The sequence below is a fragment of the Aptenodytes patagonicus genome, chromosome 7 (assembly GCF_965638725.1).
Source record: "Aptenodytes patagonicus chromosome 7, bAptPat1.pri.cur, whole genome shotgun sequence".
NCBI classification, from domain to species: domain Eukaryota; kingdom Metazoa; phylum Chordata; class Aves; order Sphenisciformes; family Spheniscidae; genus Aptenodytes; species Aptenodytes patagonicus.
In genome coordinates, this window is record NC_134955.1 from 31,323,358 (window position 1) to 31,336,524 (window position 13,167).

Below are 13,167 nucleotides of genomic sequence, written 5' to 3' on the forward strand. Positions count from 1 at the left end.
TGCTATCTTCCTCTCAATTCTTTATCTCCCAGATAAACAGCATTCTGAGATTTGCAAATAAAGTTCTATCAGACACACTAACAGTTGATTACCAAGACAGCAAATGCATTTACACCTGAGCAACACATTGCTGAAGAAAGCTATGCTCTTCCTGAATGTCAGTCGGAAAAAATTTCCATCGTGAGAATTTTAACTATTATGAATAAAATGCACATCTCCACAGGAAATTAATTTAAAAAAAAATAATGTAAGTTAGTAGGAACTGTGTATCAAATAGGGTGTTTTAATGTCATTGTGATAAGATTGCAGCCATGTGTAAAGATGAAAGTATTCTTCTAGGTGTTGATCTGCTCTGATGTTTCCAGTTAATATGTAATAGCCTTACTGAGCCATACAAGAACATACTATCCCAGAAAGGGCTGAATAGCCCTACTAATAGAAAATCTAACTATTTTGATTAAGCTTGCTATATACTAGCATGTTGCGAGTGCAAAAAGCAGTAACCTACACAAAGGGAAAAAGTAAATCACAAAATGTCCTTTCCAATTGATATTATTAACTTCTTGCTTTTTTAGTTCACACTTCACTCCTTTCTAACCAACAACATTAATTCTGTGGGCACTAAACTTGGCCACCTTGGCAAACGCAAAGAGAACAAGACAATAACCCCTGTCACCTGAACGGTGTCATCCTCCCTCCAAAAGTCCTGGGTGGCAATACCTGCCTTAGAGCAGCCAGCTGAGCTTTGCGTGACTCTCATAAGTTTTTATCTTGTGTCTAACAGACCATAGTGCCAATGCAGTATGAAACCCGGATGTCTTGCGGGCTCGTCAAAGGTCATGCCTACTCTGTCACGGCCGTGGAAGAGGTACGTACAGTCCCTTTCCTATGGGGAGAGAACAGTCCTACAGCTATGGGGACCTGTGTTCTACACTGGCCTAGAACCGTGCATGTCAGCAAAGCTGTGAGGGGGGGGAAAAAGCAAAACAAATTATGAGCTAAGGAAACAAAATTTGTATTTAAATAAATGAGAGCCTTGTGGAGAAATAAACCCATCCCAGTTTTGGCTTTCTGGGGAAATGGATATTCCTCCATGGTCTGCTTGGGCAAAGGTGGCCACAGCCGGCCACTTCCTGGTCTTACAGCCTTCCCGCACTCACCCCAAGCAGGTCAGGCTGGGCGATGGCCCAGGAAAGCACCATCACTGGAGGAGCTGGTATCAGCAATTTGACAGGCAGAACGTTTCCTTTTGAACCTACTCTCAGTCTATTCTTGTTAAATTCTTTTTCAATTAGACAACATTTAAAGGGGAAAAAATACGTCTGGTAAGGCTGAGAAACCCCTGGGGACAGGTGGAATGGAATGGACCTTGGAGTGACAAGTGAGTAAAATGGAGCTTCATGTGATTTGAAAAAAAAATTGCAGCTTTATTTGCCCTTATGCAGCTTGTGCATGACCCTAACATTTAATGATGACGTATCTCAATTGTCTTTGCTGTCATTTTGACACGTGCACTTTGAAGTTGATCATAGCTGAGTGCTTAGCTGAAGCTGTAAAAAGAAGAGAGTACCTAAAAAAGATGTTAAGAGGGTCTTTAATCAATGGAAATTAAGAGAGCCCAATCAATCTGATTTTACTGTCTAGCAAGTTCAGCAACGTCCATTTTCAAAACAAGATGTGACAGTAGAAAAATCTTTTAAGTTATGGAAGAACTGGATGAAGCAAGATGTCAGTACATGAGCGAGTTTGGATAAAGCTTCTCATTAGGTTTTACTAAAAGGAATTTCCATAGCTACTCCAACAATAAGAGTCTGCAAACACTTTTGTCTTCAAGCTAAGTAAAATGAGCACAGTTCAGCAGATTTTTGAGAGCTGCTAAGAGGAAGCCTGAAGGGAAGGCAGGGAGGAGTAGGGCAATTTTTTATTTGGGCATGTGGAGAGGAGGGTAGCATCAAGAACAAATGGTTGCAAGGCTCACAAAGGAAAAATTGTATGGATGTAGCAAGATGACTCTTGAGTTTCCATTCTATGAGGCTTACAGTAAAGAGTAGAAATTTTAATCAAAACTGTATTGCAAATCATAATCTAACTTGTGTACTCTTTTGAAGGTCAGAGGAGTGGAACTTCATTAATGAAGCAGAGAAAATCCGCCTGCAACACAAAATCATGGAGGATGGGGAGTTCTGGTGAGAATATGAGTCAAAAACCTGTGTTTCTCTAGGAGATATGCAACTACAGCAAAAATGAATCACACTGCACTACTTAAATCTGCTAACACCATTGCAGTAATCCCTGTTTGCCTTCATATTCCCAATAAGCCCTGCTCTGTGATTGCCTCATTCTCCCACCAGGGTTTGAGTGCCACCAGGACAGTCCTTCTAATTATGCCACACTTCCACAAGCTCTCCATCACCCTTCCTATGTACTGTCCTCTCAGCCCAGCGTCCCCCAGTTTGGAGCTATACCTGTGTTAATTGACCAACCAGCAGGCCAAATGCATTAGGAAATCATGGCACTCCCACTGCAAACTTGCCCTAATGGTGGCGGTAACATGGGTCACCCTCCTCCACCTCACCAGGATCTTTCAGACAACCGCCTACCATGTAAATCCATTTGGGTTCAGTTTCCCCTCAATTCCTCCAGGATATCATTTGAAGATTTCATGAGGCACTTCACAAAACTTGAGATCTGTAACCTCACACCTGATACTCTGGAAGCCGATAAACTCCAGACCTGGACTGTGTCAGTCAGTGAAGGGCGCTGGGTGAGAGGCTGCTCAGCTGGAGGGTGCCGCAATTATCCAGGTGAGCAATGGGTCTTAAGAGAGATAAGGCCTCTTTGATGGGGACTGTATTAGATCCCACAGGCTAGGTCATACCACAGTCTGATCGGTGCTCGGCCATAGGAAAAGCCTTGCTTCCTCAGTGGACAAGGCACGTAATTTTGTAGCTGGAAATCTTCTGTCACTAGGTTTGTGACAGCACCTCATGAGCCCAAAAGGCAGGCCTGGCAAAAATAAATCATTGTTCAAATACTTCACAAGTAAGTGATAAGTAAGATAAGAGAGATCAACTTCACTCTAACAGATTTCACTTGGGAAATCCACTTTCTGATAGCTTTAGGTGCTTTGGAAGTTTGTCAGATACTAGTTCTTCATTTTATCTCCTTTGCTGTGCAATTTTGTTACAACTATGTAAAACCCATAACACATAAAAAAATATATATGTATTAGCCCAGTTTTAACCTTTCCCTCAGGAGCCACAGGCAGGGAACTTAAAAGTCCTCTTTGATCATGAGTATTGTTAGAAAGCTGAAACATTACATGTTTGCTTTGGGCTGTTGGTGGGATTTCACAGATACGTTTTGGACCAATCCCCAGTATCGCCTGAAGCTCCTGGAGGAAGATGATGATCCTGAGGATGAAGAGGTTGTCTGCAGCTTCCTTGTTGCACTGATGCAGAAAAATAGGAGGAAAGAACGCAAGCTGGGAGCCAACCTGTACACCATTGGCTTTGCCATCTACGAGGTACCAGCTGTAGACTTTGTTCTTAGCACCGTGATCGCAAATCCTGACAGTATGCATTTACCAAGAAAGTCACTGAATCATTCAGCCTGACTACATGAATTGCAATTTTTACTTTGCAAGGAACTCAGGGGAAACCTGGAAGAGAGGAAAGAAATTTAAAGCTTGGTAACCATTCAGCCCATAGTAACCTCAGGGTTTACCCCATCTATAAGTAACACACTTTTTAGGCTTTTATGGTGACTTAATGCCAGATTTTAACATATTCTCTCTCATATATTCTTCAATCTCCCTTTCATCCTTGCTGAAACTAAACATTTCATTAACAGAATAGTGTAAAAAAGGAAACAGACATCAAAGATGCATACGTAGCAATTAACCTCTGGCCCTGCTATCGACTTCATGAAGAAGTCAATTTACTCAGTCCCTTGCACAAACATATTTAGTTCAGATCTTACTGGATCTCATGCAGATCCCAAGAAATCTGGAACGGAAGAAAGAAATTGCTTAGAATAATTATATAACTTGGGGCATTTTATTTACTGGCTGCATCCCCAGAAATCTATGTGAACGCCCTTCTGTATGATCTATAAACAAGTGGACTCACCTAGCAGCTCTGACTGTTTCTTCTCGTTGTTTCTCCCTAAGGTGCCCAAAGAGGTATGAGCAGAACGGAGGCAGATTGACATCTTGGTGTATGCTCACAGCTAGTGTTACTGTTATGCCTGTCTGTAAGTCAGCAGGAAACTGTCCAGTCAAGTTTGTTTTCAGGGATGTAACAAAAGTGAAACCGCTAACCTTTCTGCTTTGAGTGTTTATTAGTAACATTTTGTGAGTAATTTTTAATTCCTTCTCACCCGCACCCGTTTTCACCTGCACCTTTTCCTTAGTCCTTCTTTTCTATTCGTATGTGACCTGGCCATGGCTTACATGGTCAGTCAGTGAGCCTGGGCTGCACTTTGCCATTGCACCCCATGCAGAAGCACCCTAAACCACTTCCATTTCCTCCTGCGAATAATGCCAGTGGCCTGTATCCTGCAACCAGTTTTCTCTATAGTCTCTGATTTTGTTTGGAAAACAAATGGTATTTTCAGCCAGTGAAGAAAATGTATTAAAAGTACACAGATTAAGTTTTTCTGAGCCTGCTGGTAGCTGAATCGTTGGCATCACAAGTTTTGCAAACAAGCTCACCTGAAGGCTATGTTACCTGGAAAACATGAAGATGACAGTCTGAACATTGTCTTTGCTGACTATTTTACAGGTAGTTATTTCTGCAGCAAACAGCTTAGCAAACAGCTAAGAACAAGTGTTCTTAGCCCACAATTCTTGACTTAATTTTCATATTTGAACCAATGCAACGTTTGATTATCATGTTTCTTTAGCAGATACAGAATTCATGTTTTGTCCAGGCAAGGACACGTTTCCGCTGAAAGCACCTTCACCTTACCACACTGCATGTAGGAGTTTGCATATACCGTTCCTTGCCATGCCACCCTCCAAGGAAAGTAGCTGAACTTTGGTTACACACAACTTAGCATCCAACAAAATGGTCAGATAAAAGTGCCTACACAGCAGAAGTCAGCCAACACTCTGCAAGTGGGCCCTGGAGCAGCCCTCAGAAGCCAACTAGACCCAGCCAGTAGCAACTTAAAGGTGACAGACTCCGTATCTGTTCCCAGCTAGCATCCCTTGTCAGCTCCCTGCTTGCTAAGCTGCTGCTTCATTTGTGTTTTCTGTCCCAACCATGTACTGCCTGCATGACAAGCCACCTGGGGAATGGGTAAGACTTCCTTGAAGACAAATTGACTCATGTGTTCTGCAGATACATGGCACTAAGCACCACTTGCAAAAGGATTTTTTCCTCTACAATGCCTCCAAAGCTAGAAGCAAGACCTATATAAACATGCGAGAAATCTCTGAGCGCTTCCGGCTACCTCCCAGTGAGTATGTCATCATCCCATCGACATACGAACCCCACCAGGAGGGAGAGTTCATCCTGAGGGTCTTCTCAGAGAAAAGAAGTCTTTCAGAGTAAGTTGCAGATCCATTTATCTGGCCCTAAAGGTGGAGGTGAGCTTACTAGTCTGTTATAGTCATGTTCCCAGTTTGCTACACCCTGCTTTTAATTTTCTTAACCTCATTACAAACTCCAAGCTGCAAACTCATTTCCCCAAGCTTCCCTTATAGTCTAACAAGAGCCTACTTTGAATTGTCTTTGGAGAAGCTTGCTACTTGCAGGATATCCTTTGTAAACATACCATTAGCCATTTTTAATAATGGAAATGAACCTGTTTGTTTGGGTTTTATTGCTATATGCCACTGGCTGAAGTTTTGGCCAGATAGATCATTGAACCAGATCTACTTTCATGAATAAATGAATGTCATGAATAAAACACAGAAGTAGGTAGTTATTTCTTTTCCATGCTGCTCTTCAACTAGTTCCCCAGAGCTCAGCAAATTGCAGCCAGTGTCACTTTGCTTAGGCCAAACAGCTTCTGTTTTACTCCCAGCTGCTGAAGTTCAGTGTTATCAAGGCTCTTTAGAGGAGTAAACCAGGCAGCAGCGCTCCTGGAAGTGGTACTTGGGATGCTCAGCTCAAATGGGGAAAAGCTACATCTAGAGCCTGCAGCTGTGATGCTTGGAAGCCAGCTCACACCACTGCCTGTTTGGAAAGTTCAAGTGGCTGCTTACAAACCAGCTACAGAAACAAGCAATGTTGGGAACAGCCACTTTCCTGATTTATTTACTTTCTGCTTTCTTCTAGGGAGGTTGAAAACACGATTGAGGCAGACCGTCCGTCGGTAAGTACTGTCCTGAGCCTCTTCTGTATGTGAATAGAAGTAGGGAGGGGAAGAGCATCACATCTAGGGAAACCTGCAGCAGGACACCATTTGTGGCCACACGACAGCTCCTTTAGCATAAATTCCCACATTTCTCATCAAGATACTTTTATTAACACTTGCTTTATATACACTATTTTCTAATTTGGACAGACCAAAATCTTTTGCCAGATTTGAAGTCTGTTGGTGGCATAAAGAAGCTGGATGCTAAGCATTGCCTCTGCCTCCATCAATTGAGAGTATTCATTTACTGGGGAGGCCTAGCTCTGTGCTCTGAGATTTGTCTGTGATATTGGTATCTCATCTAATATAGAAAAAAGTACCTTATTTTGAAGTACATGCTTTCTGGAAAGGGGTCTTACTGATATTCTGATTCAAACTAGCATCCATGACAAGCTCTAACTCTTCAGCCTGGGGTTTTACACATCTATATGGGAATATAGTAGAGCTAACAATGCAATTAGTCTTGAAAAAAAAATCAAAGGAAATGCTCTTGCACAGAACAGAGTGCCATCAAACTTTGCTCAGAAGTGTTCCCTTTTTGTCTGCTGTCATGATAACAAAATAGCTGTCCAGATCTGGTGGCATTGCCACTTCAGATAACATTGATCTGTGGGCACAGAATTCCAATCTCCACTGCACTGACAGGCTGGGAAAAGGAAAAGGAATAGTCAGAGCTAAAGGTACAATAGAGATTTTATTCAAGCAGACAAAGCCCCAGATGAGATGGGACACTGTTTTGCTATGGTTTCTGCAATTTCTGTCCTTCAGTATGCAATTTCTTGGTGGATGCATTTTTCCTCATTTTTTGAGATTTGAAAACTGTATGAATATAAGAATGGGAAAAATAAATGTGAGGAAGGGAAAGAGAAAAAAAGAAATTTTACCATCAGCTCTGCATAATATGCATAAAATCTACAATTCTGTTTAAAACCACTTTTTTTTTTTTTTAATTGTCTCTTTTTGTACAGAAGAAGAAAAAGGGCAAGGTGGGTACTTGCGCAATGTGCTGAGTGCAAGACAAAGAGCATGTGCAATGCATGCAGCATGAGCAGAGTTCCTTGGTATCATTAGTAATTTCTCTGCATCTGGAAACTGGTCTAGTTAACGAAGGGCACTGGATAAGAGGCCATTTGCAGGCAGCAAAGATTTTGTCTTCCTACACTAAAAGCTAATGAAATAGCTACAGCACTATATAACCCCCTCACTCAAGCAAAAGGGTGACAGAAACTTCTCAGCTTTACAGGCTTGATCCTCTGGGTTGCTCAACTGCCCTTCCTTCTTGCCCCTCCACAGACATCCCAACACCCCTTTCTAGTGAAAATCACCCCTTCTCCAGACACATGCCCTCACATTCGCTTTCCATTGCCTAATGCAGCTACTCCTCTTTCCTGAAGTTTCTGCTCACCAGAGTCCAGGATTCTCCTTTCAATTCTAAACAACACATTTAGGACCCTGAAAATGTAACCAGGCATTTTAATCTCAAGACAGGCTGACTGCAATTAATACTCTAGAGTAACACATTTGCATCTTGTAGCAGCTTTCCTTGTTTTAAATGCACTAAAACAGAACAACTGCATGTGGCTGCTTACAGCTGAATGCTTCAAGAATTAATACAGAGAAAGAACATAAGCTTTGCGTAATTAACAAGCTCCTACACAAATATTCACTTTCTGCCTAGGATTCAGATTCTGTTTGCTTTCAGTGCTACTGTCCTTCATAGAGAGGGGCAAGTTCATCAGTTTAACTGAGAATTGAGAATCTGGGAGGCTTATTTTGCTTAAAAAAAAAAAAAGTAACATTTAAACAGTTACTGGCTTTCTGAAAAGGAAAGCTAGAAGCCAGAGATTGCACTATTTTGCAAAAAGACTTTTGCAGCTTTTTGAGCATGAGGAGAACAGTAACTCCAGAAATTCCTCCACCTTTTCTTTTCTTTCATTCCCAGCTCTGGCTTCTCCAGGCACCCTCTCAGGGCAGGAGCTGTTGCTGCATGCGCTTTACCACAGAATGGGTGTCCCCAAATACCTTCCCTTCCACTATTTTTTGTGTAATTTCCACTTCTCTTTTGCTCTCTTCCTTCTTCTTCTTCCTCCAGCCTATCATCTTTGTTTCCGACAGAGCGAACAGTAATAAGGAGCTGACAGCAGATGAAGACACTGGCGAAGACGGTGAAAAAACCCACATAGATGAGAAAAAGGTTTCTGCAGCAAGTGGCAAGGGGGGAAATAGGGCTTGGTCTGGCTAGCATGAAAGAGTGGCTGGGGAGAGCACAGGAATGGGGCAACATCCTTAGATACTTAACAGCTTTTCATCAAATCTCAGCATAACTTGCATTTGGTTTATGTGGATCTAATGAGCATGAGTGAACAGAGACTATCCCTTCAGTTATTTAACACCTGTGCTAGAGGATGTAGTTGCTTGAAAACATCTCCTGGTTGCTTTCTCATACAAAGATCCCAGCTATGAGAGATCCCTTCCCCACGAGCAGTGCAGTTCAATGCGCTCTTGCTCAGCCCCCTGAAGCGGTACCCGCCTTACACAGGGCACACGTGCAAATTGCATCTGAGGGGCTTCAGGAGCTCCTGGCAATGATCACAGCCTCTCCCCACTATAAATTACACGGCCCTATACCAGTCCCTGTTGGCCAGAGAAAAAACGCCTGAGTAACCCCAGGAGCACCTGCACCCCTCCTCTTTCCTCTCACTACTGGAGAGGAGGAAAACAGGGTAGCAAATTCAGAGTTTCTGCCTGCAGGTGGGTCAGGGACGCGAGATGCAACAGCCAGATCCTGCACCCAGGCTCGTGGCAGCTGGAGGCATGGCTTGAGTGTCTGCTTACAGGGAGTGTGCTGTTCTGCTGCACGACTGCCAGAGCATGCAGGTGGCGAAGTGGGAACCGATCTTAACTTTCCTCTGCATTTAGACAAACAAAAATAAGAACTAAGCCTAGAAATTCACTTTACTATGTTACACATAATTCCTGTAATTTCATGGGGGGCGGGGGGGGGATAAAATATAGTTTCCTTTTTCAGTATCAGCCTCAGAGTTCAGGGCTTGCTCTTTGCATGTGTCTGAGAACGCTTCACTTTCATCATTTTCCTCTGTCTCATGTGCTACTTGACTCCAGCAAGGGGCCCCCCACATTACGAAGAGCTCTCAAGCCTGAGTCCCTCTGGTCAATTCATAGCCTATAGGGTGGCTATGGAGCAGATATGCCTCTTCTGCTCCAAACTTCTCCTTTGCAATGTTTTGAAACAAAAAATTAGTAGATAAACATCTGTCGGTGAAAGTAATCATTTAGGCTCCTTCCAAGAGAAAGGAGAGCAATGGGATGAAGTTAAATACTCGACAGTTTTGCCAAGGAACACATTTAACCAAAAAAAGGGGAAATGAACAGAAGGATGACCCATTCCTCTGAAGACCTCCAGATTCACTAAGAGGCTCCTTCACGCAAGGGCGAGTGAGCCCCCCAGGCCCCTTCCCTTCCCTGCTGGGCTAAGGTTGTATCTCTGCTTGTCTCTTTTCAGCATCCTTCAGCAAAAGCTCGTGAGGGGAGTGAAGAGGAAAAACAGTTCAGGAATATTTTCCGACAGATTGCAGGGGATGTGAGTATGCAACCAATCCCTGTCTCTGCCATCAAAGCAGCCTAGCCACAACAGCACCTAAATTAACTGCGTCATGGATTGAAAACACTGAATTTTAAAATTTCCTTTGAATTTCCTTCCATCAAATTTCCTTTGAGATCTGAAGCTAAGCAAAATCAAATTAAAATCCAATTAAGTATGTACATCTGAGGATAGCTGTATATAAGCTATTCCCATTGTGTACAAGGGAGCCTTCTTTAAATTCAAGCTTTTACTTCTATCACTGCTACAAGATGCTATTTTGCATAGCATGTATAAACAAGTTAGAAATACAATGCCCTCCAGTGTATGCTTAACGAGGGAAGTTAAAAGTAAAAACAGATCAAAGAACTGCATGAATCAAGAGGCTGCAAATGGGTTACAGGGATTTTTGGCTTACACAGTGGCTTGAAATTACTGGTCATTCTTCTAGTTGTAGTTTAATAAGCACTATACGGTAACTTTAGACCTACCTTGTACTGCAGCCTCAAGAAAGATTTGGACTAATGTTTAGATGAACTAGAATGCTCTCTAGTTTGAAGCACATATATGCCATACTGAAAAGTGACCAAAGACAATACTTTTAACATATCCACCCGTAAAATGACCTGCTTAATAAGGAATGTTGTAATTAATGATATTCTCACCACATTTCCCGCCAGGACATGGAGATCAATGCTGAAGAACTCAGGAATGTTCTCAATAACGTCGTAAAAAAACGTGAGTTTGAGCATGTTTTTCAGTAACCCCGCACAAAGAAATCTGTGATATAACGTAACCCTCCACGCCTGAGTTGCACCCTAAAAATTATTTATGGCTTCAAACTCACAAATTTCCTAGTTACGCTTCCATGGACTTTGCATCCGAAACTTTAACGAGCTGGACTTTTCATAGAGATGCTCTTTACGAGTGATCAAGTGCTGATAACGCAGAAATGAGCAAATATTCATTGGAAGCACCACACAGGATAATATAGCATTTCTAGCAGTCTGTAAATGCCCTTTAAAAAAAAAAAATCCTAACTGAGAGGCAGACCTTTCTCCCTATTTAACAAACTTTAGCCTACAGACCCTGGGCTTGCTTAGTTACCTGGAAGTTAGTTTAGAGTGTTCCAGAGGGTTTTATTGTATATAACAGGTCAAGAAAAGTAATCTCTAATTCACGAGCAATAACATTACTTAGAGTCTTTTCAGATTTCTCTACCACTCATTTCTTACTGGATGAAGGAAGTAGGGTTGGCTTCTAATTTGAGTAGAGTTACACCTAAAAGGAAGAAGCGCTTGCTGACTTGCATGATCTGTTTTCACCTGGGATCATTTATTTCAGATAAGGACCTAAAGACAGAAGGATTTGAACTGGAATCCTGCCGCAGCATGATTGCTTTAATGGATGTATCCTTTTCTGGTGAAAGAGGAGTGCTTGATACCACACTAGTCTACTTGGGTTGTATTTCCCACCACTGCACACACACAACTTAGTAAGCCAGGGAAGAAGAACAGTGCATTATAGTCTGTAGTCAGATAACACAGCATTCCTGGTTTGGCACATCTTAACTCCAGGCATCTCAACATTAGCGTAGTTGGCAGATGAAAATATCCCAAAACAGAAAACTACAGAATAAGTCAGTCAGTATGATACCCTTCCTTAGCTATCAGTGACTGGCCAGCTCATGTACTAAAGCATGATTTTTAAATTTTTTTTTTTTTTTTTAAACCGACTCAACATAACTACAGTTCTTGCCAACATACTTACCGTATTTCTCTCTTACCTTTAAGTTTATAATGTATTATACATTCCACTGTGTGCTTAGCATGCAACGGCATACAGAAATTGTCTCAGAGCAAGTATAATAAAACACACTACAAGATGCATATGGGGTTACCTCTGATACAACATCACTCAGTTTTCCTATTTGACATAATGCATGATTTTGAGAGAACATAAGCACACTCAAATGTAACCAGAACAAAATTGTAACTACCACCCAGAGCCATAATGGTTGGAGCCTAAACACATTTTGGTAAATGGCTTTAGTCAACTTTTTGCTTAGTTCTCAATTCATTTTAAGCAAGGCAGAAAGAGCTTCACACTAGGATAAAGCTCAGTTGTCTTAAAAACATTGGGTAAGCTTCATATTTGGAGGTATTTGGAAAGAGCCCTCTAAAACATCCTGCTCGTGTACTTTATAATAGCTCCAGGAGCAAGCCTCTCTCCTGTACCAGATGTTTGCTTCTACACAAAGTACAAATAGTACTTCACACTCCTGAAACAAAATACTATGTACAATAACCAAAATGTTCACAAATATTTTACTGCACAGCTCAGCCAGCTCTTAGTGCTGAGGAGATCCTGAACTCAGTTTCACATTCATCCCTTCACCAGTAGCTGCAGACTTAATTAGTTTTCTCTTAAAAATATTGTGGTTTTTTCACTTAAATGCTTGCATCACAGACAGACGGCTCAGGGAAGATAAACTTCGATGAGTTTCGACATCTCTGGGACAAGATTAAAAGCTGGCAGGTATTGCTGGGATCTGCAGTGCTGTTCTTCACAGCTTCTGCAGCACAAAAGCTTGTGTAGGAAAACCAGACCTCTCTACATACCCTACCACAAAAACAAAAGCCAAAAAAATTGCAAATTAGCTTCTAAAAAGAAAAGTAATGTCTCTCCTCATCCTACTCACAGCCTAAGCAAATAGCCTGGATCTCTGAAGCTCTAGCACTCATGTAAGAACTTCCCCCGTTAGAATAGCAGAGAGGCATACATATTGGAGGAGGAGGGTGATGGGAACTAGAATCAGGCCTCGCAAATAGCTTAATTAGGACAATCAAGAGAGGTTAACAGCATAAACTCAAGTCAAACAAGGAGAGTCTCTAGGGGAAAGCTTTTTGCTTCTCACAGTATGGATCTAAATTATTTTACTTCGTGACTGAGAGGAGCTCTGTGCTAACAATCCAGACTGCCCAGAAGCAGCAATATAAGGCAAATGGCAAAGCCTCCAAGTGCCTGAGGCACACATCCCATACCTGCTCAGTGGGTACATTCAACAGAAGTCAAGCTTTTGTTTCTGTTGTGTATTTATTTTTTTCTTTTTCCAGAAAATTTTCAAGCGTTATGACACGGATCATTCGGGAACCATCAACAGCTACGAGATGCGCAATGCAGTCAATGATGCAGGTACT

General features: G+C 41.9%; 1 protein-coding gene across 2 annotated transcripts in view; it reads left to right on the top strand.

Annotated features, from left to right (window-relative positions):
* Positions 1-13,167, top strand: part of CAPN3 (calpain 3) — a 30,857-nt gene that overhangs the window by 13,798 nt on the left and 3,892 nt on the right. The window contains exons 7-21 of one of the 2 annotated variants that reach the window (XM_076344671.1): positions 785-868; positions 1,296-1,381; positions 2,109-2,186; positions 2,644-2,804; positions 3,357-3,526; positions 4,172-4,183; positions 5,346-5,554; positions 6,288-6,324; positions 7,335-7,352; positions 8,459-8,560; positions 9,890-9,967; positions 10,648-10,705; positions 11,312-11,376; positions 12,437-12,505; positions 13,084-13,162. In XM_076344671.1, coding sequence (XP_076200786.1) covers positions 785-868; positions 1,296-1,381; positions 2,109-2,186; positions 2,644-2,804; positions 3,357-3,526; positions 4,172-4,183; positions 5,346-5,554; positions 6,288-6,324; positions 7,335-7,352; positions 8,459-8,560; positions 9,890-9,967; positions 10,648-10,705; positions 11,312-11,376; positions 12,437-12,505; positions 13,084-13,162 — 1,306 coding nt within the window. Of the gene's footprint in view, positions 1-784; positions 869-1,295; positions 1,382-2,108; positions 2,187-2,643; positions 2,805-3,356; positions 3,527-4,171; positions 4,184-5,345; positions 5,555-6,287; positions 6,325-7,334; positions 7,353-8,458; positions 8,561-9,889; positions 9,968-10,647; positions 10,706-11,311; positions 11,377-12,436; positions 12,506-13,083; positions 13,163-13,167 lie in introns of those variants that run through there. The other variant, XM_076344675.1, reaches the window with a different exon arrangement.